The sequence below is a fragment of the Rhinolophus sinicus genome, linkage group LG05 (assembly GCF_036562045.2).
Source record: "Rhinolophus sinicus isolate RSC01 linkage group LG05, ASM3656204v1, whole genome shotgun sequence".
NCBI classification, from domain to species: domain Eukaryota; kingdom Metazoa; phylum Chordata; class Mammalia; order Chiroptera; family Rhinolophidae; genus Rhinolophus; species Rhinolophus sinicus.
Window position 1 is genome coordinate 170001349 of NC_133755.1, and position 22927 is coordinate 170024275.

Here is a 22927-nt window from a genome sequence, read left to right on the forward strand (position 1 = left end):
AATGTACTCAGTAGATGTATAACCAGAAAAATGCAAAAAATGATCACAGGCCTTATTCTATGGGCACCAAAAGGTGGACCTCTGACTCAGTGTGGCACGGTGTTCGCTGGTGTCTTACCTCAGTGACTCCAAAGAGACTGTTCACTTGCTGTCACCAGAACCACTGCCTGGGGATCTGTTTTTAATGTGCGGAAGTCCCCAGACACACTGAACTCTTGTACACCAGAGTGGGCTATGGGGGTACTTACTGCCTTGTAAGTGATTTCATCCGTCACTAAGGTTATTTACTGCCCCTGCCTTATGCAGCAGATAGAGCTAAAGAGAATGTCAATTGCATTTAGACTGTTTTCACTCCTCATTAAAAATACTAACTACCAGATTACCCGGATGCTGTATTCTATACTAGTTCAGTCTTTCCTTCCTGGACAGTCCCACAGGTTCCTCCAGGCCCAGGTCTCTGTGTCCTTCTCACCCCCGCTTTGGTTTTGGCATCATGGGCCTTCAGAACACACCCCTGCTGCACGCTCAGTGTGCACCCTAGGCTCAGACGCCTCCTTGCCTCTGAGAGACAAGGGTGGCGGCAATGAGAAGCCACATGGATTGGTGGAAAGTGCCGATGCTTAATGGTTATTGTAATTAGTCAGAGAAGAGTTTGTACCAGTTTTCCCACGGGGAAAACCAAGCCCGGGGTTTCCCAGCTACATGCCCGGTAATGAGGGTGCCCTTGTGATGCATTTTCTTTACTCTGTCACACACCTCTCAGAGGGGAGGGAGCTTGCTTGCTGACCTGTGGTCCAGAGAGTGAGTGGGCTCTAGGCCTGTCCCATCTGATGGAATGGAAGGTTCTGTATTGTGCCATCCAGTGCAGTAGCCTCCCGCCATGTGTAGCAATCGGTCACTGAAATGTGGCTAAAGTGACTGAGGCACTGAATTCTTAATTATATTTCATTTTAGTGAATTCAAATTTAAATACCATATGTGGCTACCATGTTGGACAGCTCAGACCTCGAGGGCTGGGGAAAACGGGTCAACTGCAGGGCCTGAGGAAGAGCTGTGTGCGATCTTAATGAGAGGCCACCTAACTGCGCGTGCCTGCTACGTGAGTGGGACTCAACCTTGCTGCTGCACCAGTAAAAGCTTGGTTGACCAAATTTGGCAGGGCGTCAAAGCTAAATAATGTTTGCAAAAAAACCCACTTCCTGTGCTTTCTTCTTTTTTTCTTTTAAGAAGAGCAGACACTGAGTTCTCCTTAGTTGTGAGTCCTTGACTAGGTTCTATATCCTGCTTCCTCTGCTTGATTTCATTAAACCTTCCTGTAAATATATATCCCTTGTGCTCAAATCAAATATGATGGCGAACCCACATGACTGATATGGGGAGAATTGGGGAATAAATGGCTACTGACATAGAAACTTGTGGATTTATCTCTTTTACTTTAACTGGCTGTGAGTATTTTGTCCCTGTGGGGTGGTTGTTAAAGTCACACCATGCCCACGCCGTGGAGAGGGAGCTGACTTAATTCGTGGCCACATTTGCTAGCCTGCACGCATGTGCACTGTCAGGGGCTTGGCTCCCCAGGCCCCACCCTCACGGCTTCCACATTCGTGGCCAGGGAGGGTGATTTCCACCTGTGGTCTTGTAGTCTGGTTAGTTTCTTGGATGGTGTTTCAGTCCCCACCGGCTCTTTGACTATGAGAAGTCTGACAAATCCTTGACAGCTGTACCACTGTCTATCTGTGACTCCCTCAATGATGCCCTTTCTCCCCCAGTCTTCCTTTCAGTGGAGGTTTCACATATGCACACAAAGAGGACGTTGGACACAGGGAGTGTGGGGGAGGGGAATGGGGTGGCCAGGGAGGTGGGTCCCCATGGAGGGAGGGAAGCAGCACGCACATCCAGGGAGGTCTTTCCCAGTGTCCTGACAACAGAGTGGAGCCTTGGGACCCTCCCGGCGTCTTCTGCCATCCTTCACCCCCTTGGAAGCCACATCTGTACCCACCTCCCTGCTCTGCCCACAGGGGGTTAATAATGGCATCTCATTTGAAATAGTGACTCTGTACCAGTCTGAGAGTCAGACTGGCTTGAAGAGGTGTGGGACTGATGGATTCTAGTGCAGGACAGCAGCCCAGCCGCCTCTAAGAGGAGGGCGGTATATACTACCTGTGTTCACTGACTCATGTGGATTGAGTCTGCAGGGCCTGGCAGGGAAAGTCAAATAGTCTCATAGCTATATACACACTCACACCCCTGTACTGCTCTCTGACATCCTGGGAAGCTAGGGGATGATGTTTTAATTTGAGCTGTATCACTACTCTCTAGCAAGAAGCGTCATTCCCAGTTTCAGGGTCATTAGAATTTTCTAAGGAGATATGCTTTTTCTCATCTCTTGTTGGTATTATATTATTATTAATTTCTTTAAAAGAGATTTTAACCTTAATAAGACTAAGGATGTTAGAATTGCCCTCTACGTTCAATGTTATTTCTGTTTTATCTGAGCTTTTCCAATATGGACTGTGTCTCTTACAATAGTTAAGAAACAATAATCAGTAATCAAGAAGTCTTAGCTGTATGCCAGGTACTATTATTTTAAGAATTTGATATCAATTAGCTAATTTAACCCATACATCAATGTTGTGAGGTAGTTGTTATTTACTTTCCCATTTTTGGGGGTGGGGAAACCGAGGCCAGAGAGGTAAAGGCACTTGCCCAGTTGCCACCAGCAGTTGGTGGCAGAGCTGGCCTCTGATTGAAGGCTGCCTGCTCTGGACCTATGCCCCTAGCCACTGAATGGTCACTCGTCAGCATTATTCTCAACATTTACACTTCCTATTTATATTGTTGGCTTTGTTAATGGGTAAATGATAATTAAATATAAAGATAAAAGTTGATGAATACAAAACCTCTCTTCTATTGGGTGGAACTTTGCAGATGAGGCAAAAGACACATTGATTACCCTACTGAACACCCGATCAAAGGATCGAAACAGGAATTCACCATAGGAACAGAAATGAATCACTTGGGGTTCACTAGAGGGTTATTTCTGGAACTGTCCATTGCCCACTGAGGGCCTGACTTCAGGAGCTAGTGTTACTAAGGGTAGTTGGGTAGGAAACCACACTCCTTTATGTTTCTCCTTTACTCTCACACTATTTCCACATTCACAACACTTCTGATACCAGATGTGTGGGTGTCCCACAAATCAAGCAATTCTCCTAGACACCTAGGTGTCCTGTAATTCATCTGAATTCTACCTGGAGATACCGTTGGGTCCCACAAGTTAAAGGCTCTGTCCCATGAGATTGCCCCCACTTCAGGTGCCAACCTCAAGTCCCAGATTGCTGCCTGTACTTCTGATCTACTGGCTCTAAATCGGGGTTCCCAGACCCCCTCCACGGATTCAGAATGGTGGGAAGTACTTAACGTTTACTACAAAGGACATAAGAAAGGCGAATAGCCAGCTGAAGAGGTACAGAGGGTGGGGTCCAGTAGCGTCCCCGCACAGGAGCTTCTGTCCCTGTGCAGGTGGGTGCACCTGCCTCTCGGTACATGGGTGTGTTCACCAACATGGAAGCTCCCTGAACCTCATTCTATTGGGATTTTTATGGAGGCTTCATCACATAGGCATGATTGATTAGTAACTCCATTTCCAGCCCCCTCCCCTTCCAGGAGGATGGAGGTTGGGGTAGAAAGTTCCAAGCTCCTATTTATGGCTTGGACTTTCTTATGACCAGCCCCCATCCAGGAGCCCACCAAGAGTCTCCTCATTAAACAAAAGATGCTCTTATCACCCAAGAAATTCCAAAGGATTTAGGATCTCTGTGTCAGGAACCGAAGTCAAAGACTAATTATTAGAATAAAAAATTATCCTAGTACCTCTGTATACAAGGGTTTTAGGAGCACTGTGCCAGGAACCAGGGGCAGATACACACACACACACACACACACACACACACACACACACACACATGGTGCCAAAAAAATGTTTACGCATTTGAAGAAAGGAAAAAACTATTAAAATTGTAATGCTCAATATATACCAATAACAAAAGATGAATACAAGTCACATTTGACTTCTGCAATTACAAGAGGGGCTCAAAGTGATTCCCATCAGCGTCCAGACACTTCTGATTACGGGGAACTACTGCTTGAGCAACGTTGACCAACGTGTCCACTTGTGTACATTTTTTTGGCACCCCTGGTTGTGTGTGTGTGTGTGTATGTGTGTGTGTATTTCTTCTTATTTCACAATAGTGTATCATATTTCTCAGTTTCCTTAAAACACTTGGGTCCTCTTTTGTGTTGGAATAGGAAAAAAAATGATTGAAAACTATTAGCAAATGCATTTTACTAGAAAGACTCAGAAAGTGAGCCTTGCCTCTGCTGACCAGATGATGCAGGTGACACAGACCGGCTAGGCCCAGGTGCACACACAGGTGTCCCCCACACAGGTGTCTCCTTCTCTCTTCTGGGTCGCTCCTCACCCATCCCTGTGGTTGGGAGGAGTTGGGGTACAGGTGACTCCTAATGGGAAGGTGAAATGCAAAATTACAGCCTCTCTTAAATGTGATTTGATTTCAGTGTTCTCATAGGTATGCAGAAAATCAGATAACAGAAGAAATGAAAAGTAGCAAAGACCTACTTTGGGTTGGAAGTACAGGTTCCAAGTTAGTGAGGTCTGTCACCACATTCCAGCTGGACTTCCTTACCCTCTTTTCTGGATTGTATGTCTTTGGTTTTGGGAGTATTAAACTCCAATCACACTGGCTGAAATAATAGCAGGGATTTACTTGAGGGTATACGGCTTTCTAGGTGGTTTGACTCGGCGATTCAGTGACGTTATCCAGAACCCTCTTTTCTTATTTTTCCTACTCTGCCAATTGTGGAGTCAGACTCATTCCCTTCAAGGTCAGGGCATTTCCAGGCTAAGAGCTTCCTCAGTGGAATGAGGAGGATGCTTCTGTTGGAAGAACTTCTTTTCCCAGAGCCCCACTCGTCTCAGTGGGGGCACGAGTCCTCTCTTGAGTCAGTAACGGGCTGGCACTCAGGCGAGGCTCACCCACGATCCCTGCCTCAGAAACCTGTGGTAGAATCAGGTTTACCCCACCCAGAACCATAAAAGGAGTTGCCTAACCCTCACGAAAGATCAAAGATGCCGTAGTCACCAAGAGAAGTTAGACGCTGGGTAGGAAACCACACCTCTTACCCCTCTTGCTATAATTTGCCTAGCTCCATTGTCTACTCACAATCGCACTTTTCTGCCAAGAAGTAGAAACTTGTCAGTTTTGAAATACGTTTATTACTTTGTATTGCTTGTGACTCTTAAATCTCCTCTTCCCCCTCCCTCCCTCCCTTTTTTCCCCCTCTGTCCTCTATTCTCTCCCTCCTTCTTTCCCCTCCTTCCCCCTCTCTTCTCTTCTTTCTTTTGCTTGTTTTCCTTTACTCCTTTTCTCCTCTCTCTCTCTCCTATTTCCCCTTCCTTCTCCTTTCCCTCCACTTCCTCCGAGTCTTGCTTTCCCCCTTAATTGATGAGCTAGTAATTTATTTAACCCAGCAAAGTTGGTTTGGTGCAATGCAGTTTCTCACTAAATAGAATGCCTTCACATTTGTCCTCCAGGAAGAAGAAATGCCAGATGTAGAAATTGACATTGACGATCTTCTTGATGCAGACAGTGAAGAAGAGAGAGCTTTAAAATTACGGGTAAGCAGCTTTCAAAATCTAGAACCTTCTGGTCATAGATGCTAGAATCCACTTGGGCTTCCAGAGCTTGGCATGCACCAGTTCTGCCCTGTGGAGATGTTGGCACAGCACGTGGGCATGGCAGCTTGCAGAGAGGAAAGCAGTGGGATGCTAAGCGTTCACCCCCATGACGTTCATCTCTGGTGATAAAGCAGGTCTTGACTACAGCCAGTTCTCGAAGCAGCTTTCGGATCTGCGCCTCATCTTCCTGGGAGGGAAAGCTGGTTCTGCCTCCAGAGATCCATTTGCCAGGGAAGGAAGTGGTGTCCTACAGTTGTGTGAGGAGAGGGGCTGAGCTGGAACCGGAGTGTCTAAACCCAGGACTCTGGTCTTGCAGTTGTGGATTGTATCATTCTTGAAATTAATTTCTAGATAAGATGGTTTACAACATAATTCTGTTTAATAAAATGTCTTTTATTGGAGTTTGCTCACCTGATATTATTCTAGTATAACTATGGATGTTGAAATGTCTTATGTTTCCTTAGTCCAGAGTAATGCAATATTCATTTCCCTTCCCAGGGGAGGTCAAATCTATCATTTAAAAATCTGTATTAGAAAGTTTCTAAAACCAACTAACCTTTGACCTGCCAATGTTCTTAATGTTCACTGATAATTACTGTTAATGGCTGTTGGTTATCACCGGTGACAAATGATCACTAGAGGGCACATAATTAAAGGGCACATTTGAATGTATTAATATGTTTAATGTATTAATAATTACTAGCATCTCTGGAGTGGTGAACAGTCTGTTTAATGATTATTTCTTGTTGGTAAATTTAATTGGGAAATAAAAGTTAAAAAAAAAAAAGCAGGCATCAGTTCTATACAGAGTGAAATGACAAAAATGTTTTCTTAAAATTGAGAACTTGAAAGGAGCGTTAGCTGCCATCAGGTCACCCCCTTCGGTTCCCAGGTGAGGACACTGAAGCCTGCAGAGATGTGACAAGCTGCTCTGGGGTTGACTCACAGCCAGTCCATCACTGCCCAGTGTAACTGTCATCTCTCACAGGCTGTCTCAACTTAAGTATATCCAGTTTATTGTTAACCAAGTTGGGACCCCAAAGGAAAGGGGTGTGTCTGCACGCGTGTGTGTGTGTGTGTGTGTGTGTGTGTGTGTATTCTGGAGCGTGCAGGGCATTCCTGCATATGAAGGGCACAGCTTTTTATATCTTTAGATGACTAACGGGTGCTAAACCAAAGTGTGACGCTAGACAGTCAGTATGAAATGTTGATTTACCATGTTTAGAATCATACTATAAAGATGAAATAATTTTTAGTTTCATTTTTAAAATGACATTGAATTTTAAAATAATGAAACTTACTTTCTGTGTATTTCATTCTAGGAAGCTCTTGTAGACTGCTACAAACCAACAGAGGTAAACAAATCATGTTTCCTAAATGCCATGTTTCAACTGGATTTTATTAAATCAAGTTATGTATTTTTAAAGCTAACCCACAATAAGTGGGTTTGATTATGTAAATACTAAGTAGCAATTATTATCCATAAGTGAAGCGAGTATGTTTGACTAGTACTAACTTCCTTAATTGTAAGCTTAAATATGTCTGGTTTAGGAAAACGTAAAACTCATGAGATCTCGTGTGTTGCTTGCTTTTATATAAAAGCCAAACTTCAAAGATAATTGTGAGAAGTTTTGGGATCATTTGGGTAGAAGTTTAGATTTATAACAGGAAAATACATTCTATTAGTTTATATGTATATATTTTTAAGAAACTTAAAGCCAGTTCTGTTGTTCACAATTAAATAGTTGCCTCTGTTGGAAGAAGAAATTTTGTGCTTTGTTTTGATATTTATCAAGTGTAGAAATATTAATGTAAAAAGCAATGGTTATTATTTTAATTAGACCAACACATCTAATGTCCTTGTATACTCTAATGACCAAAAGTACAATGTAGGATATGATCTATTAATGAAAATATTGGTAAAAGAAGTGCTTTCACTTTGTTCCTCTGATAAGTCAGAGAACTTAGAAGATTCATCAGATGTTTTGGAGTCTGTTTGCAATCTCAAAGCAATGGTGGTAGGACTTCTGTTTTTTGAAGTGGTATAATTACAAAGTGACAGGAAAGCATGCTTTTCCAAGTGTGTAAGATTTAAATGACTAGGGTCTTTTAAGATCATTTGGTTTGAGGCCAGTTACTTATCTAAGCTTTATTCTTACAGTCTCTAGTTTTTCTTTATATTAATTACATCTTGCAGTCATATAAATTTTAATTTAATTTTAGTTATTAAAATATACATATTTTAATCAATATAATACATATTTATAGTTTTGAAAACCAAAAATATGATTACACTATAAAGAAAAAATAACTGACTTTTCCAACCCTCAGTTTCCCTCTCTAGAGGTATATATTTTTATATTTATATATTGTATTTATGATTTTTTAATACAATAACACTTTTAGCTTTTTCCCTGCTACTTTTTCATTCCTAAATATGTATTTACTTACTTTTTTTTTTTCGTTTATTGACTTAAGGGGAAATATGAGCTCTCTTACTCTCTACACAATTCATTTCCCTTCATCCCCTTAATAAAGTTATTTAACACTTTATTAAATCAGTAGTCAAGTATGATAATTTATGATTTAAAGAAATGTTTTTCACTGCTAAACCAAATAGTAAAATATGACCATGGCTCCTTTCTTGTATAGCCCTTTGTTTTTCCTGGAGTTGATAACTACTTTGTCTTTGTTTTGTCTCCTACCTATTGCTTTTTTATTTTGGCTTAAACAACAGAAATTTATAGTTGAACTCGCCAATATCTTCATCAAGCATGTAATAATATGTTTTCTGTATGCTCAAACACATCATTACCATGCCCCCACCCCAGATTTTCCTCCTGGAGCCCCTATGCAACAATCTGGAGAAGTTATTCTCTGGATCTACTGAGTAGCTACTGTCCTGAGGTTTCTGTCTACTGTTGTCCTCTGTTAGGTGCTTTCTTTCTTCAATCTCAGTCTTCCTCATTTTAGTAGGAGCATATCATCCAGTAGATTTTGGGGAAAGGATGCACAGAAGGTAAATTTTTTGAATTCTTGCATATATAAAAATATATCTTGATCAATATAGTTGGGATAATGTAGACTTCTAGGATAAAATTTGTTATTAAAACTCAATTTTAATGGTGTTGCTCTATTGTTGTATTAGTTCTATTGTTAAGAAATCTGATCATCCTTATTTTTCTTCTCTTCAGTTAACTTTTAGGATTATCTCCATATTTTGAATTTTACAATGATATGCTCTAGTGTGGCTCCTTTTCTGTTCAGATGCTGGGTACTTTGCAAGCTCTATTAGTCGTAAGAGTTATGTCAAAATTGTCTTTTATTATTTATTATTTTTATTAATTTCTCCCTCAGTATTCTATATTTCTGTCCGTGCTGTTATTTAGATGTTATATCTTCTGGATGGAGCCTCTAATTTCTTATCTTTTCCCTTTTGTTTTTCTTCTCCTTGATCTTTTGTTCTCCTTTCTGAAAGATTTCTGACTTTATTTTCTAGCCTTTTTACTGAGATATAAAATTTTCAGCTACCTTATTTTTAATAAGTCTTTTCTTGTTAAAATGCAAGAGTCCTTTTTTTGATCTCTGTTCACTATTTTCTTTTAGTATATCTTATTTCATTGATGCAATTTTTTTCTCGTTGAGGATATGAATCAAATGTTTTATTTTCTTTGTTTTTATTTTTAAGATCATTCTGCGCTCTTGATTGTTCTGTTTTCTCTGAATCCTACCTTTTTTGCCTATTTTCATCTGTCTTTGTTGATTTGGGGCAGTGTACCCATGTTTGAGTGTTAGGAACCATAAACAATTGAAATCTGTGTATTGAACACAGTTTGTCCATTAATGGGTCTCACTATAGAGTGACCAGGTTATGAACTAGATTGTTTTTGTTTTCATCATATGTGTGTATGGAGCAAGGAGACCACTCAGAATGTTGTTATTTGGACATCTTTTTTTTTTTTCTGGAGAGATTTTTATTATTATTATTTTTAAGAGTTAGACACTCTAAACTCCTGCCAGAGGTTTGATATTCTGATTTCAGGCTTTCTGAAAGTAAGAATGGGAAGTAGGCAGGAGACCTCACCATTTAGTGTTTTTTTGCGGGTGGGGGAACTAGAGCTTCTTTACTCATAGTTAGTTGGGGGAATTAATGTAAGAGTTAAAGCAATTATTTATTTGGAGAATCATATTAAATTGTTGTGAAGGGTTAGACAAGAATAATAGGATTGTAGTCAAGAAAGGTGTTGGATGATGCTGATGAGTTAACATGTGATGTGGGGGGCGGGGAGGATTGCTGCCAAGAGTAAATCTGGACTGGGAGGTGTAGACCTGTCATTTACTTACTTTTCATTCCCTTTTTCTTCAGTTCTTCTCCTAGATGGAGAAGTTCATGTTTGGGTTATTTAGGTGGGGAAGTTTGGACGTGCTGTTTTCTCTCCTGATTGGCTCTGCAGGTAGGCAGCAGTAGAAAGTCATTTTCATTTTCTCACTGAAATAAGCCCCATTCTCCCCAATTTTTGCAGTATCTAGGGAGCAAAATATTTACACTCACTAACAGCCATGCAGGTAAATAAAAATAATGGGTCATGTCCCCCTGGAACAAAAGATTCCCCATCTGGTTTCTATAAGGAGGCTTAAGAGATAAAAAGATGTAATATTTGAATGTTCTTCAGAGTTTCAGAGGAAGAAAGAAGGAAAAGGCACAGGTGTTTACAAGTGAACATCTCTGTTCTTTGTTTAGCTCACAGTTTCTAGGAATGAAATGCTATAAAATGCTGAGGAATTTCAGTCAAGTTCATTTGTCTATTAAAGGACCATTTCAGAAAAGTTTGGATAGTTGTACCTTTGAGCTTATCATGTTCATAAGAAACCAATTTTATTGGCACCTGGATTGTGATGATAAAAATAATAGCTTATATTTCCCCAGAGCTCTATAGTTCACATTGTGGTAATGAGCGTTATCTTATTTAATTCTCAGAATCATCACTTGAAGGAGAGAGTTTGGGTGACTTCTCTGAGACCTCACAGGAGTGAGCAAAGAAGCCAGGAATCAACTTGAATTTCTGGCACTTAATCCTGTGCTCTTTCTTTCTCCATCCTGCCAGTCTTGCAAAGCTACTCCACTCACTAAGACTTTCAGGACATTAAAGGATTTTGTTCTATCTCAACTAAATGCCTAATAGTTAATGCTGTTCTTTTTGAAGCAGCCTTCTCTGGCAGGGCTATTTTTTTATCAAAAGAATTTTATGTACAATTATGATACCACTTTGATGTGAGAAATGTAAGAAATACATCATTGCTGATTCAGATAACGTTTATTTATAGCGTCGTTGCGTAGGTAGGGTGGGTGGTGGAAAGAAGACTGGACTTTGAATCAAGAGTGTTATGCCAGTGCCAGCACTAAATGTGTGTGACTTCAAGCAATTTCCTTAAGCTCTCTGAACCACCAATTCCTCCTTTATAAAATGGAAGTAATAACTACCTCCCTGGGTTTTAGTAAGGATTTTCACAAAGGTCATAATGTTAGTGATAATTACAACAACAATAATAATGGCTAAATAATTACTAAGCACATACCAGGTACCAATCTAATCACATCACGTGTATTAACTCATTTCATCTTCACAACAAAGCTATGAGGTTGACACTCTTTGTTTCAAATTAGGGACTTCGACACATACAAAGGCGATGTAATTTGCCTCCGGTACCTAGTTAGTAAGTGCAGAAGTCAAGGCACGTATGAAAGCCCATCGCATAAAGCTTGGCACGTGCTGGTTGAATCTGGTTCCATGTAATGCTTCTCCATTATACTATATTAAATACACAAAATGCCAGAATTCACCAATAATAATGTTCTTGAATTATTCAAATTGAAGAGTTGACTTTGAAGAATCTGGCAGTTTCACAGAAGTGATACTGTTTTTGGTGTGTTACTTTCTGTCATATACTTTGGGTTCATGTCATCCTGTGTGGTTTCCTGACTGATAAGCAAAGGACTTGTGTTTTCCCATTTTGTCTCATATTCTATACTGTCAACTCATGACATGTAAATCTTTCCTGAGTGGGATCCTTCAAAACACAGCAGTGTGATTGTAAGTCACCACCCTAATGTATTAGTGATTGATTAGTAAGAATGGTGTTTTAACCTTTCCCCTTAAGTAAATGGCATTTCTGATGTAGCTGATATTGCAGTAGAGCTGATTGAAGGGTAGCAAAAGGATGTTTCTATGCAATGCAAGAAGGAAAGGAGTAATTATGTTTTGGTTATTACTTGAATTTGGAGGATCTGTAGTGATAGCCTAGTGGACAATTGTAGAAATCAAGGGGGGACCAGTTAGCCAGCCTAGGGAGGAGCTTTTTCTAATTTTCTCTCCAATTTTGTATGTTTTTCAAATCTTAGGATCACACAGGAACACCTCCATCGTATTGGGATGGTGGACAGCAAATGCATTTAATGTGAGCTTGAGGGCTTCTGTCTTAGCGTTTGTTCAGGGAGTTGTCAGTCCGATCAATGAACTGCTAGAAATCTCTTTTATAGCTCAATGTGGCAGTACTATTGCTCTCTGATAATCATCAGGTTTTTCTTTCTGTGCATTTATTTCATTTCTGTGAAATAGAGGTTGTGGTGCTACTTATTACTTCAGCAATCAAAACCTGTAAGTTGATATGCATCAGGGGTTTATGCAGGATGACGAAGTCTGAGACTATGTGGTGAGAAGCATTTCTCGGTCTCAGTAATCAGTAGTCAGCTAGGTCAGGGAAATGTCATGGCCGGGGGAAGGTGCAGGAGAGATGTCTAGATCGTGGTCTGCAAATAGAAATTGGGCAGTGTTGTTCAGAAAGGCAGGCCTGCTTTGTTGTTCTCTCTGCGTTGGCAGTAGGAAGGCAGAATCTCCCTCTATTGCTCAGATGTCTTGGTGACTGCATCTCACCTTTCTGACAGGCTTTGCTGGTGACCATTGTCAACTCATCCTGCTCATATCAGCTCTCTATCCGTTTAGCATTTTAACCTGTTACTTAAAATTTTGTTCAGTTTATGTATTCTGTACGTAGCCCCTGTTCATTGAGCTAATTGCAGAAGAGAGAAAATATAAACTGGATATTTACAACACAGAGAGACTGTGTGGGTGATCAGAGGAGGTGTGGTTGGCATTTTGCTATATTCTCTTTGTTCATTTGCTCAACAAATTTTTATTGAACACCCATGTGCTTGTAACTAATTCAGGGACTTAGATGAAGCAAAGAACTTGTATGTACACTTTAAAAACAATCTCTTCTAAGGCCACAGTTAACTATGGTGAGAGTTTAAGTGCTCAAAGAATATTACAATAGAAATAAAATGACAGAAATGCCAGGGTATCAGCTTATCCTATGGATCTCTAAGTTAGGAATCAAATTGCTTAACAGAATGTGATTATCAGGGGATCTGTGAAAGTAAGCTGAGGAAGCAGTCATTTCCCTTCAGTTTAATGGGTCTGAGTGTTTACACGCAGGAGAGCCTTGCCATCTGGCCTCTCATGGGGTTTCCTCAAAAAAGATTGTAGTTGTGGGCAGAGGGTGAGGAATAGAGTTTGAATGCTAGCTGAAGGAGTTGAAATGCAACCTTGGAAAGCTGTCACCTTCAGAACAATGTTTCTGACCAGTGAGAGAATCGGGAGTTTCCAAAGAAAGACTGTAATCAGATGAAAATTACATTTTAGTGGTTGTAGCCATTGGCTATGAAAGCCTGATTATGTTTGGTGTAATTGAGGTTATAATAAAGGGGTGGGATTTATTAACCAGAAACTCGAGTAACCTCACCTAGAAGCCAGAAGGCTTTTGGTCCCAGTGTGTCCATTGCTCATATGCTTTCAATAAGGCTCTTTATACAACAGGCCTCCTCTGCCCAGGGGAAAGAGCCAGGATGTGCTGCAGGTGGCATTTGGACCCTGTCTGAGCTGACATCCTGTGACACTTGTCTACTTCTCACTGCCTTTGTCTGAATTCTTACTAGGTGAGCACAGTCTCCACCTTGGACTATTTATAAATCTGATTAAGACTGTCTTCATTGAGGAAAATCCACCCAGAAATGTTAGGTGACCAAACATTTGAGCTAGCCAAAGACATGCAGTCGTGGAGCAAAACTCTGCGTGTATTTCCTGGTCTTTACTCCGTACTCTGCAAAGTTAGGGAACTGTTCACCGGACCATCTTCACTTCTGACACCCATTGCAAGTTCTGGGGTCTCCAAGACCATACTCACATTTGATCATTTGCTAGAAGGGCCCACAGAACTCACTGAAAGTTGTCATACTCACAGTTCTGGTTTATTATAGTGAAAGGCTACAGATTAAAATCAGCCAAGGGAAGAGATGCATGGGACACAATCCAGGAAAATCCCAAATGCAGAGCTTCTAGGTATCCTTTCCCACTGGATTCACAGTGTGGACTCTGGCCTATGATGTGTGGCTGTGTGTAGAGAATTTTGCCAACCAGAGAAGCTCACTTGATGAGCCTGATGTCCATCCTTTTTACTGGGACTTGGTCACAGTCATGGTTGACTGCCCTCATGGTAATTTCAGTCTCCAGTCCCTTGGGATATCAAGCTGGTACCATATGACCCAAAGCCCCGACCCTAAATCACATTGTTAGATTGTCTTGCAGGGCCCCAGGCCCCCAGCTGAACAAAGACATTTTCATCAGGCAGGACATTCTAAAGGCTTAGAGCTTGCCTCCCAGGAGCTGAGGGCGAAGACCAGACCTCTTTTGGGGCAAGGTTAAATTCTTGACCACACACTCTTAGAAGCAGGATGTCCATGAGAATAGTGAGAATGATGATGACAACAGTAATTGTGATGTAACAGAAGGAAAGAAGAAAGAAATGCCATAACAGGGACAGCCACATGCATCCTGCCTTTGGATGCTTTTCCCCAGTAATTAATGATTGTTATTTTTTTTAAGATGTAGTAGAGGAGGTACAGGTTTTAAAAGGCAATGGACCTTTACATGGTTGGCATTTTTGAATGACTGACTGTGATTTTATGGCCTCTTCTTTCGTTTTTAATTAAATTCAGAACAAATGATCATGTTTTCAAAGCTAATCAGAAAGTCCCGTGTTCTCTTCTAGTGTTCAGACTTATCTGGACAGAAGAAAGAATATGAGTTAAACGCAATTTAACACATGACTTTTGGATTTCTGTACTTTTCAGCAAAGGCAGTTGCAATCAAAACCAAATTTCAAACAGTTTAGAAATGGATTTCTTTCATTTAGAAAAGATTGAGGTGTTTATAGCAAATGCTATTCTCCGTCCTTGGTAATGGGACCCTTGATGAAATTATTTTAGTTTCATGGTGATTATAAAGTGGGGATTATAATTTTGCTGAATTAACTCCGTTGATTATTTACATTGGTTGCATTATTTATGTGGATTTTATTTTATGTTGTCTGAATTGCACATGTGTGAAGGAATTAAATGCCAGTAAGGTGAAATATTGTGAAAGCAAACTGTCCCTCTGTATACAAATAAAGGCTAGAATTTGGGTACAAAATAAATTAGCTCAAGAGCAATGGTCTGACTCTCTAAAATAGATTAATGGGACTACAATCACCAGTAGAACAAATTAATCTTTAAAGGCAGATAGTCAAGAAATTAAATGGACAAAATAGTGTCAGTGGTTTTAAGTGAAAGGAGGAGAGGGGTTTGGGGACAGAACAACCATCCAGGATTTGGTTAACACCTTCAGAAATTTCTGTTGACAGAAGAGATTATAACAGCAGGTGCAAACCCTTACCAGGGACAGAGTCATAAGCCTCTTTGCAGATAATGAAAAATAGGATAGTTGTGTGTGGTGTGCTCTGTCAGCAAATGAACCTTCTCACCATAAACAACACTATCCACCCCTTTCCCCCCCAAAAAAAGGGGGAAATTAAATATTTCAGTGGGAAGCGATGATGGTACTTGTGAAGCTGAATAATGCCCGTGACTACAGGGAGCGAATCCTAGCGTCACACAGGGCTGGGGACACCCCCAAAGCTGTGTGCATCAGTGCTGATTCACTGCCTGCCCCATTTGGCCTCCGGGGTGACCTGAATATAAAAGTTTAAGGTGCGATTTTTAAATGCTTAGCTGGTTCTTTGGGTGAGGACATTTTGCCATTTGAAAGTTTTCAGGGTTGCCATGATGTTTTAAAAGAGGTACATTCTACTCTTCCATTGTCTTCACTTACCTAACCTTTGTTGGTTCTAGAAATTTTTCTCGTACAGCTGGTGACTATAGTGAACCACACTGTGTTGTACATTTGAAAGTTGCTGAGAATAGATCTTAGAAGTTCTCATCACTGAAGAAATGTTGTAACTACGTGGTGATGAATGTGAACTAGACTTATTGTGATGATTTCACAATACCGGGGATGCCAAAAAATGTACACAAGTGGACACTTCGGTCAACATGGCTCAAGCAGTAGTTCGCCATAATCAGAAGTGTCTGGACGCTGATGGTAACCACTTTGAGCACCTCTTGTAATTGCAGAAGTCAAACATGACTTGTATTCATCTTTTGTCATTGGTATATTTGAGTATTACAGTTTGAATAGTTTTCCTTTCTTAAAACGTGTATATATATTTTAGCACCCTCTGTATATACATATAGCAAATCATTAGGTTGCTCACCTGAAACTAATGTAATGTTATATGTCAATCATGCCTCAAATTTAAAAAAAAAAAAAGAAATTCTGCTCTCCCTTCACCTTGTTACTCATCTGATTTCAACATCATCTATTGAATATCAGGCTTTTGGGAGGAAGTGTCAGGTAGCTACGTAAAACTTGTGGGAGCTGACTTGATTTGTTGTCATCTGGTGGTGAGACTCAGATCAGGAGCAGATGGTCCCTGTGAACATATATGAGTATTTTTAAGGCGATGACTGTTGCATTTCTTGGGGTGAGAAATAGGAGACTGTACTCGGGGAAGTCGCTGACCTACGTGGATCTCAGCCTTCAGAATCCTCACTGCTGTCTCTCTTCATCCCACGGGTACTCTGTGTAAGGGGTCGATGACTTTTGTTTTGAAAAGCAGGCTGGGCATCCAGCGTTCTGCTGGGCACACTTTATTGAAGCTGGCACAATGTACACAATTACTGTAGTTGGTGACACCAGTCACCGAGCAGCACTTTTAGGCATTTCTTTCAAAAGTACTTTTGTCAGGAAACACTTCTACTCAAAGGGCTACTGCATGATATCCGTTTATCTTATTTATCTTTTTAAATGACCTGATAGGCTGGAAAGAATGGCATAAGTGCAGTTTAGCCGCAAAGCAGTGATTTGCAGTGATACTGTGGTTTCTGCTTTTCCTACTTTCTGAGGGACCCATCTTCCTTTAAGCACTGCCATATCATCAATGAGTGTAACAGATGAATCACTGAGTGACGAGGGAAGGTTCCCAGACGCCTGGCTCTGGTGATAATTACAAAACGTGTGTCCATCTGCCGCTTCTGGCACAGTCTGGAGCAGGTGGGAGGGGTTGGAAGCTGAAAGCTACAGGGCTCAAGAGGGATCAGGGATGAGAACTCAGAGTAGAGGGTGGCCACCGCGATGCCTTGCCCTCTTATGGTGCCACATGGCCGAAACTCCAGAGTGAGGAAAGGCCTTCTGTTTTCACACCGGCTGCCAGGTTCCTCAGAAACCTGCTTTGGCTTCTTTCTTTCTTAGAAGTCTCTTATAAATCAGGTGGCTGCATGTTATATAAAGTCAAGTTTCCAAGGTCAGTGGAACTGTTTCTTTTCTTTCTATTGCTTCTTTTATCTCTCTTTTCCGTGTGTGTGTGTGTGTGTGTGTGTGTGTGTGTACACAAGGATCCTAGGCTCTGCCCTTCCCCAAATGCCTCTCATCTTCCCTAACTTCCCCCAGGTTAGCTAGTTTTCCAGTGCTTAAAGGAGAACCTCTAGAACCTTCTTCCATAGTAGCTGGGGTCAGTTGATACTTTGTGCAGTTCCAGCCACACACACACACACACCCCACCCCTCCCCAAGTGACACACAGTTGCCCCTGTCTTGCCAATCTAATGGCTTTGTCTCTGTCTTTGACTTATTTAGCCTCTTATCAGCTCTTGACTTCATTGAGCACCTCTTCCTTCTAGAAACACTAGAAAACCTTCTAGCCACCACTTCTCTTGGCTTCTTAACAGCACACTCTCTTGGGTTTCTCCTCCTATCTCTTTGGTTTCTTTTTTTCAGTCTCCTTTGCTGGTTCTACCTCCTACAAGACCTTGCCTGTTAGAGGGCCTCTTCAGCCTTCTTTTCTCTTCTGTTTACAGTGTCCTCCAAGGTTATCTCATCTAGACCTGTGATTCAAAGTATTGTTGTCTGCTGTCCAGTAGTTTTCTGCGATGATGGAAATATTCTGTATCTGCATCGTCCCATACGGCAGTCACTCGTCATATGTGGCTACAGAGTACTTGAAACGTGGCTAGTATGATTATGGAACTAAATTTAAAATTGTATTTATTTTAATTAATCTAAATTTAAATAGACACGTGTGATTAGGGGCTATGGTATTGAATAGCCCAGGTCTAGATCATTGTTTATAAACTATGGGTGATAACTCATTAGCTCGTCATGACCTGTGTTTTTTGAAAATAAAATAGAATAGAAAATGTCATATAGTAAGAGTTCTATTTTTTTTCACAAAACTTTTGTTTTAGTCTTGTGTCTCTGTCTACTGGGTTACTGTAACTATGTGTGGGTCACACACAGGATTTTAGTTTTTTATTTAGCTGAAAGCCACTGATCTAGGTGCTGCTGCTACCCATATTTATGCCGTCAGCCATACATGAGATATGTTGTTACTTATATAGAATATTTTTGAGTAATGAACGGAGAGCCATCAATCAATATTTTTGATTAAAGATCCTTGAATTTTCTTTGTGACTCATCTGTAATCGACAAAAATCTTTGTGTTGCCAGTAGTGTTGTCAAGTTTCTATCTGGAGAATAAATATTGGTCTTGCTATTTTTTAACTTACTCAGCTGAGCACCTCATTACTCAAATTTAATAAACAGTTTGAAATATGTACAGTATATTAAGTTGTAGATATATAAATTAAGTATGTTAATATAAATTTAAAATTAGTTTTTCATTAATGTTAATATGTCATAAGTACAAAGCGCGTTATTTATTAACTTTTTAATCACTGAGATTTATACACATCATGATCAATTTTTTGAGAAAATTTGAATTTGATACAAATTACCAAATTACTTTTGTCTTGAAGAAAAAAGGTCTGCAGTTTAGGGTACATTATTCTAAATGATTTCTTTAGTCCTTATTTTTATAATGATCTTTATGAAAAAAAGTTACTAAAATAGTGCAGATAAATTACCAGAGTTATTAACAAGATATAGGATAGGGTTTGTAATTCTGACATTTGTTTTTAAAAAAGAAAGGAAGTCTACACTCAAATGCTGGAACTTTTCACAGTAGTCAGTTGAGTAACAGATTCCAAAAACCACAGAATTGAAATTTTATGTGCAGCATATTATGTATTATTTAAACCACATAGTAAAAGGGGCAATAGGAAATGCATTTAACTTTCCAAAATGAAAATTGGTTACAAGTGGGAAAAATTGGCATTATTTCATCCTAGAAAATTCTATAAATTAGATAAAATAGTATTCAGAAAATTAAAATTGGGCCCCATTTTACTTCACATGGATTTTATTCTTTCCAAGTTCAGAAATGGTGGTGACTAAAATGTTTTTGGCTTTGACCCACTTCTGGATTACTCTCCAAAGGGAATAATCCCAATTTCAGGCAAAGATTTATGCACAAAGGTGTTAATTGTGGCATTGTTTATAATTTTGAAAAGCCAGGAACCAACCAAATATCCAGGGATGGGGGAATTAAGCAGACTGTAGAAAAGCCATATAATAAGGAATTGTATAAGTATTACAATTAATTCTTAGAAAGACAATTTAATGTTGTGGGGAAAAACTTTGACATAATTCTAAGTGGGAAAAAAAAAAGAGTACATTTATACAGTATGATCTCAATTAGGTAAAAATAATTTCCATGGAAGAAAATATGTTAATAGTAGTTCATTCTGAGCAGTAATTGTTGCTGGTTTGTATTTTCCAAGTTTTCTATAAAAAGCACATATTACTTTGATAATACCAAAAAGATGATTAAAAAAGGAAATTGCAGCGGCTGATTAAATATTTAAGCTTATTGTGTTTTAGAGCTGGAGAGGAGTTGCAGGATTATTAATGTGGGAGCTCCTGGCTGAGAGCTGTGACTGGTGGGGGAGTTTGCCTGAGAGCTGTTTTGCAGAAGGCCATAATGGAGAGCAAGTTTCCTTAGCGTTTTTGTTGAGTCCTGGCATTCACTGGTTGTCATTTGCAGATCAGAAAGTCTGACGAGCTGTCAGCTTCGTCTTTGACAAATACAAAAGAGGAAGACAAAGTAATTATTATCTAATAAATGTGACTTGTTTGGTAGCCAAATATTTTAAAACATGAAGCAACAATGAAAGATGCCTGATGGTATGAACTGGGAACCATTCTAGGTTGTTCTTCAGTCTCTGGGTTCTCATCCTTGAATAGGTCATGGAATCATTTTAGTGCCTCTGCCACAGCATTATCTTTTCAATGAAATCAGAATAGAAAATATAGAGTGTGTACAGTAAGTATCATTTAAATTTACTGTATTGTACCAGTTGGGGTCAATACGTCCACCCAAACTCATCAACTAAGGTTAACTGCAATTGACATCAATTACTTCATGTAGATTTTAAACCCAAATTTTAATAAGAGCCCCCTCATATTACCTTCTTCTGATCTCTTTTAGGAATTTATCAAGGAGCTGCTCTCTCGGATAAGAGGCATGAGGAAACTGAGCCCCCCGCAGAAGAAGACTGTGTAATTCTGGCTCAGGGTGGAACTCAGCCAGAGATCAAGAAAGGGTTCTGGGATTTGGACTTCACAAGGACTTTTATTAAAGAATAGTTGTCCTTATGAGCAACTTTTTTTTTGGGGGGAGGGGTCTATTAGACATTTATTCTAGAGCGTTTGTTTGTTTGTTTGTTTGTTTGTTTTTTAAAGGTGTTGTTAGTGTACTATTTTAATAGCAAAGAGATCAATGACTTTGGTTTCAGCCCAACCGGGGATTATCAAAACAGGCAAACATCCAGGGATGCGCTGGGCCAGACAGTATTTTCTTCGGGAAATCTGACGTTTAGGACCTTACTATACAGGGATGATGGTTTTTTGTTTTTGTTTTGTTTTGTTTTGTTTTTACAGCTAGTTTGGTAATACTTCTTTTTTTTTTTAAGTTGTACATTTGACTCAGATACTGAATCTCTCATACCTGTATATACCTACACACAAGTAAGTTACAAAGTAGATGTGAGTTTTATTTCACATGGTTGAAATAAACTTGTGGTCATCCTTTACCTGGAGGTCACAGCACATGTGTTTCCAAGAGGCCCCTAGAGATTCCTCATGGGAGTGCTGCTGACCTCCACGTCCACTTTACGCACCAAAGTGAAAGAATTCAGTGTATCCGTTATTCTAATGAGCTACACTACGAAAATGTTGAGTTAGTCAAGGGCTTAATTTATGGACTTTATATTATTTCCTTAATTGGGATGCTTTGCCAGGTCATTTACTTATTGCCTCATTTGTGGTATTTTAAAGTTTTATGAACCCTTAATTTGAAGAACTTCACTCGAGAAATGCCCACACTAGCTGAGCAGAGTTTTGCAATGGAAAATGGAAGCGCTGTGCAGCAATTAATTCTCTGCTTTCAACCAAGTACTGTGTGTTAGTCTTTCTCCATGAAAGCAGGTCATAAGGAAGTTAGCAGATTATGTATCTTCCTTCTTAGAAGTAGCTTCTGGTCACTTTGTGCCTGGGCAGCGTCAGACCAGAGGGGATAAACTGACTGTTGAACAGGTGGGAAGTGAGAGAGCTTCACCTTCTCTCAAGAAAGTTAATAGAGGAGCATTTGCTGGTTTGGAAGCATGGTGGAGATTGCATTTCCGGTTTCTCTCAGTGGCCTGTGGTGAGGACTCTGGCCCCTGGCCCTAATTTTGCACCCTGATCCCCTTGCTTGGAGCTAGGCCAGGGGCTCCTGTCCAGCCCCTCTCAGTTACATACCAGCTCCTTGGGGGAGGCTCAAAATTCAGATGGACATGGGTGGGGTAAAAGGTCAGAGTAGAAACTCTTTCTTCCTTCCAGGAGGCCCCCATTGCTTCCCCACAGAAACCCCACTTCTCGTAAGGTGTCTCTAGGAGGACCTGTCACAGGACAGGGCTCAGGCATTTTCTATCAAGGGTGCTCTGAACATATTTTATTTTTTAAAGAACTATGTTTGTGAAATTTATGTATACTGGCAAGCTTTTGAAAAATGTATTTAATTTTGTAATGTTTACCAATGATTTATTTACAAGCTATTTACTCAAATAAATGGAGCTGCTTACAACTCTGCTTACACGTTTGCCTTACAAAACATGTTCCCATGATGATTTGACTTTGTCAGGTGCTCTGCAGAGGAGGGTACCTAGCAGTTATGTCTAGCTGTTCATTTTCAGGCATTTGATCCTGGCCCTTTCCTGATGAAAGCAAAGAAACCGGAACACATCCCTGGGTTGAGAAGAAACAAGACGATCGCTGTGCACTTGGCCCTAGCTGCCTTCTATTGCAATGCTCTCCTAGGCCATGCCCCTTTCTTTAATTAAAATTCCCATTTACCTATCTGATATAAATCCTCAAGAAGATTGCAAATTAATTAGATATTCCAATTACTGTTAGAATGCCACACACCCTATGAATACAGAAAAATGAAGAATTTGTAGGATTTCCCTTAGGCTTAACCAGCCCAAGTTAGGGTCTTCAGGTGAAGTAAGAGTGAACCTTTCCTCTACAGGCCTCTAACCCTACCTTGTAACACACTCCCAGCCTCCCCCTCATTCCTGGCGCAGGGCCTGGCATCACTCCCCCTGTGTGCTCAGGCCATAAGCATGGATCTCCTCTTGGATGCCTCATTGCTGCCCCCAACACACACCTTCAGGTTCTTAGACCTGAATGAATGACTATTTGTGTCACCTGGGAAGCTTTAATGACAACTGAAGCCTAGAGGCTAGTCCCGACCAATTTAATCAGAAGCTGGAGGAGCAGAGCTTAGGCATTCTTTACAAGCT

At 40.2% G+C, this 22927-nt stretch overlaps 1 protein-coding gene across 1 annotated transcript in view; it reads left to right on the top strand.

The window, feature by feature from the left end:
- Window positions 1–22209, top strand: part of PPP1R14C (protein phosphatase 1 regulatory inhibitor subunit 14C) — a 66097-nt gene extending 43888 nt beyond the window's left edge. Inside the window, exons 2-4 of the mRNA XM_019735404.2 lie at window positions 5615–5698; window positions 7081–7113; window positions 20575–22209. Coding sequence (XP_019590963.2) covers window positions 5615–5698; window positions 7081–7113; window positions 20575–20649 — 192 coding nt within the window. The 3' untranslated portion in view covers window positions 20650–22209. The remainder of the gene's footprint in view (window positions 1–5614; window positions 5699–7080; window positions 7114–20574) is intronic.
- Window positions 22210–22927: the final 718 nt, after the last annotated feature.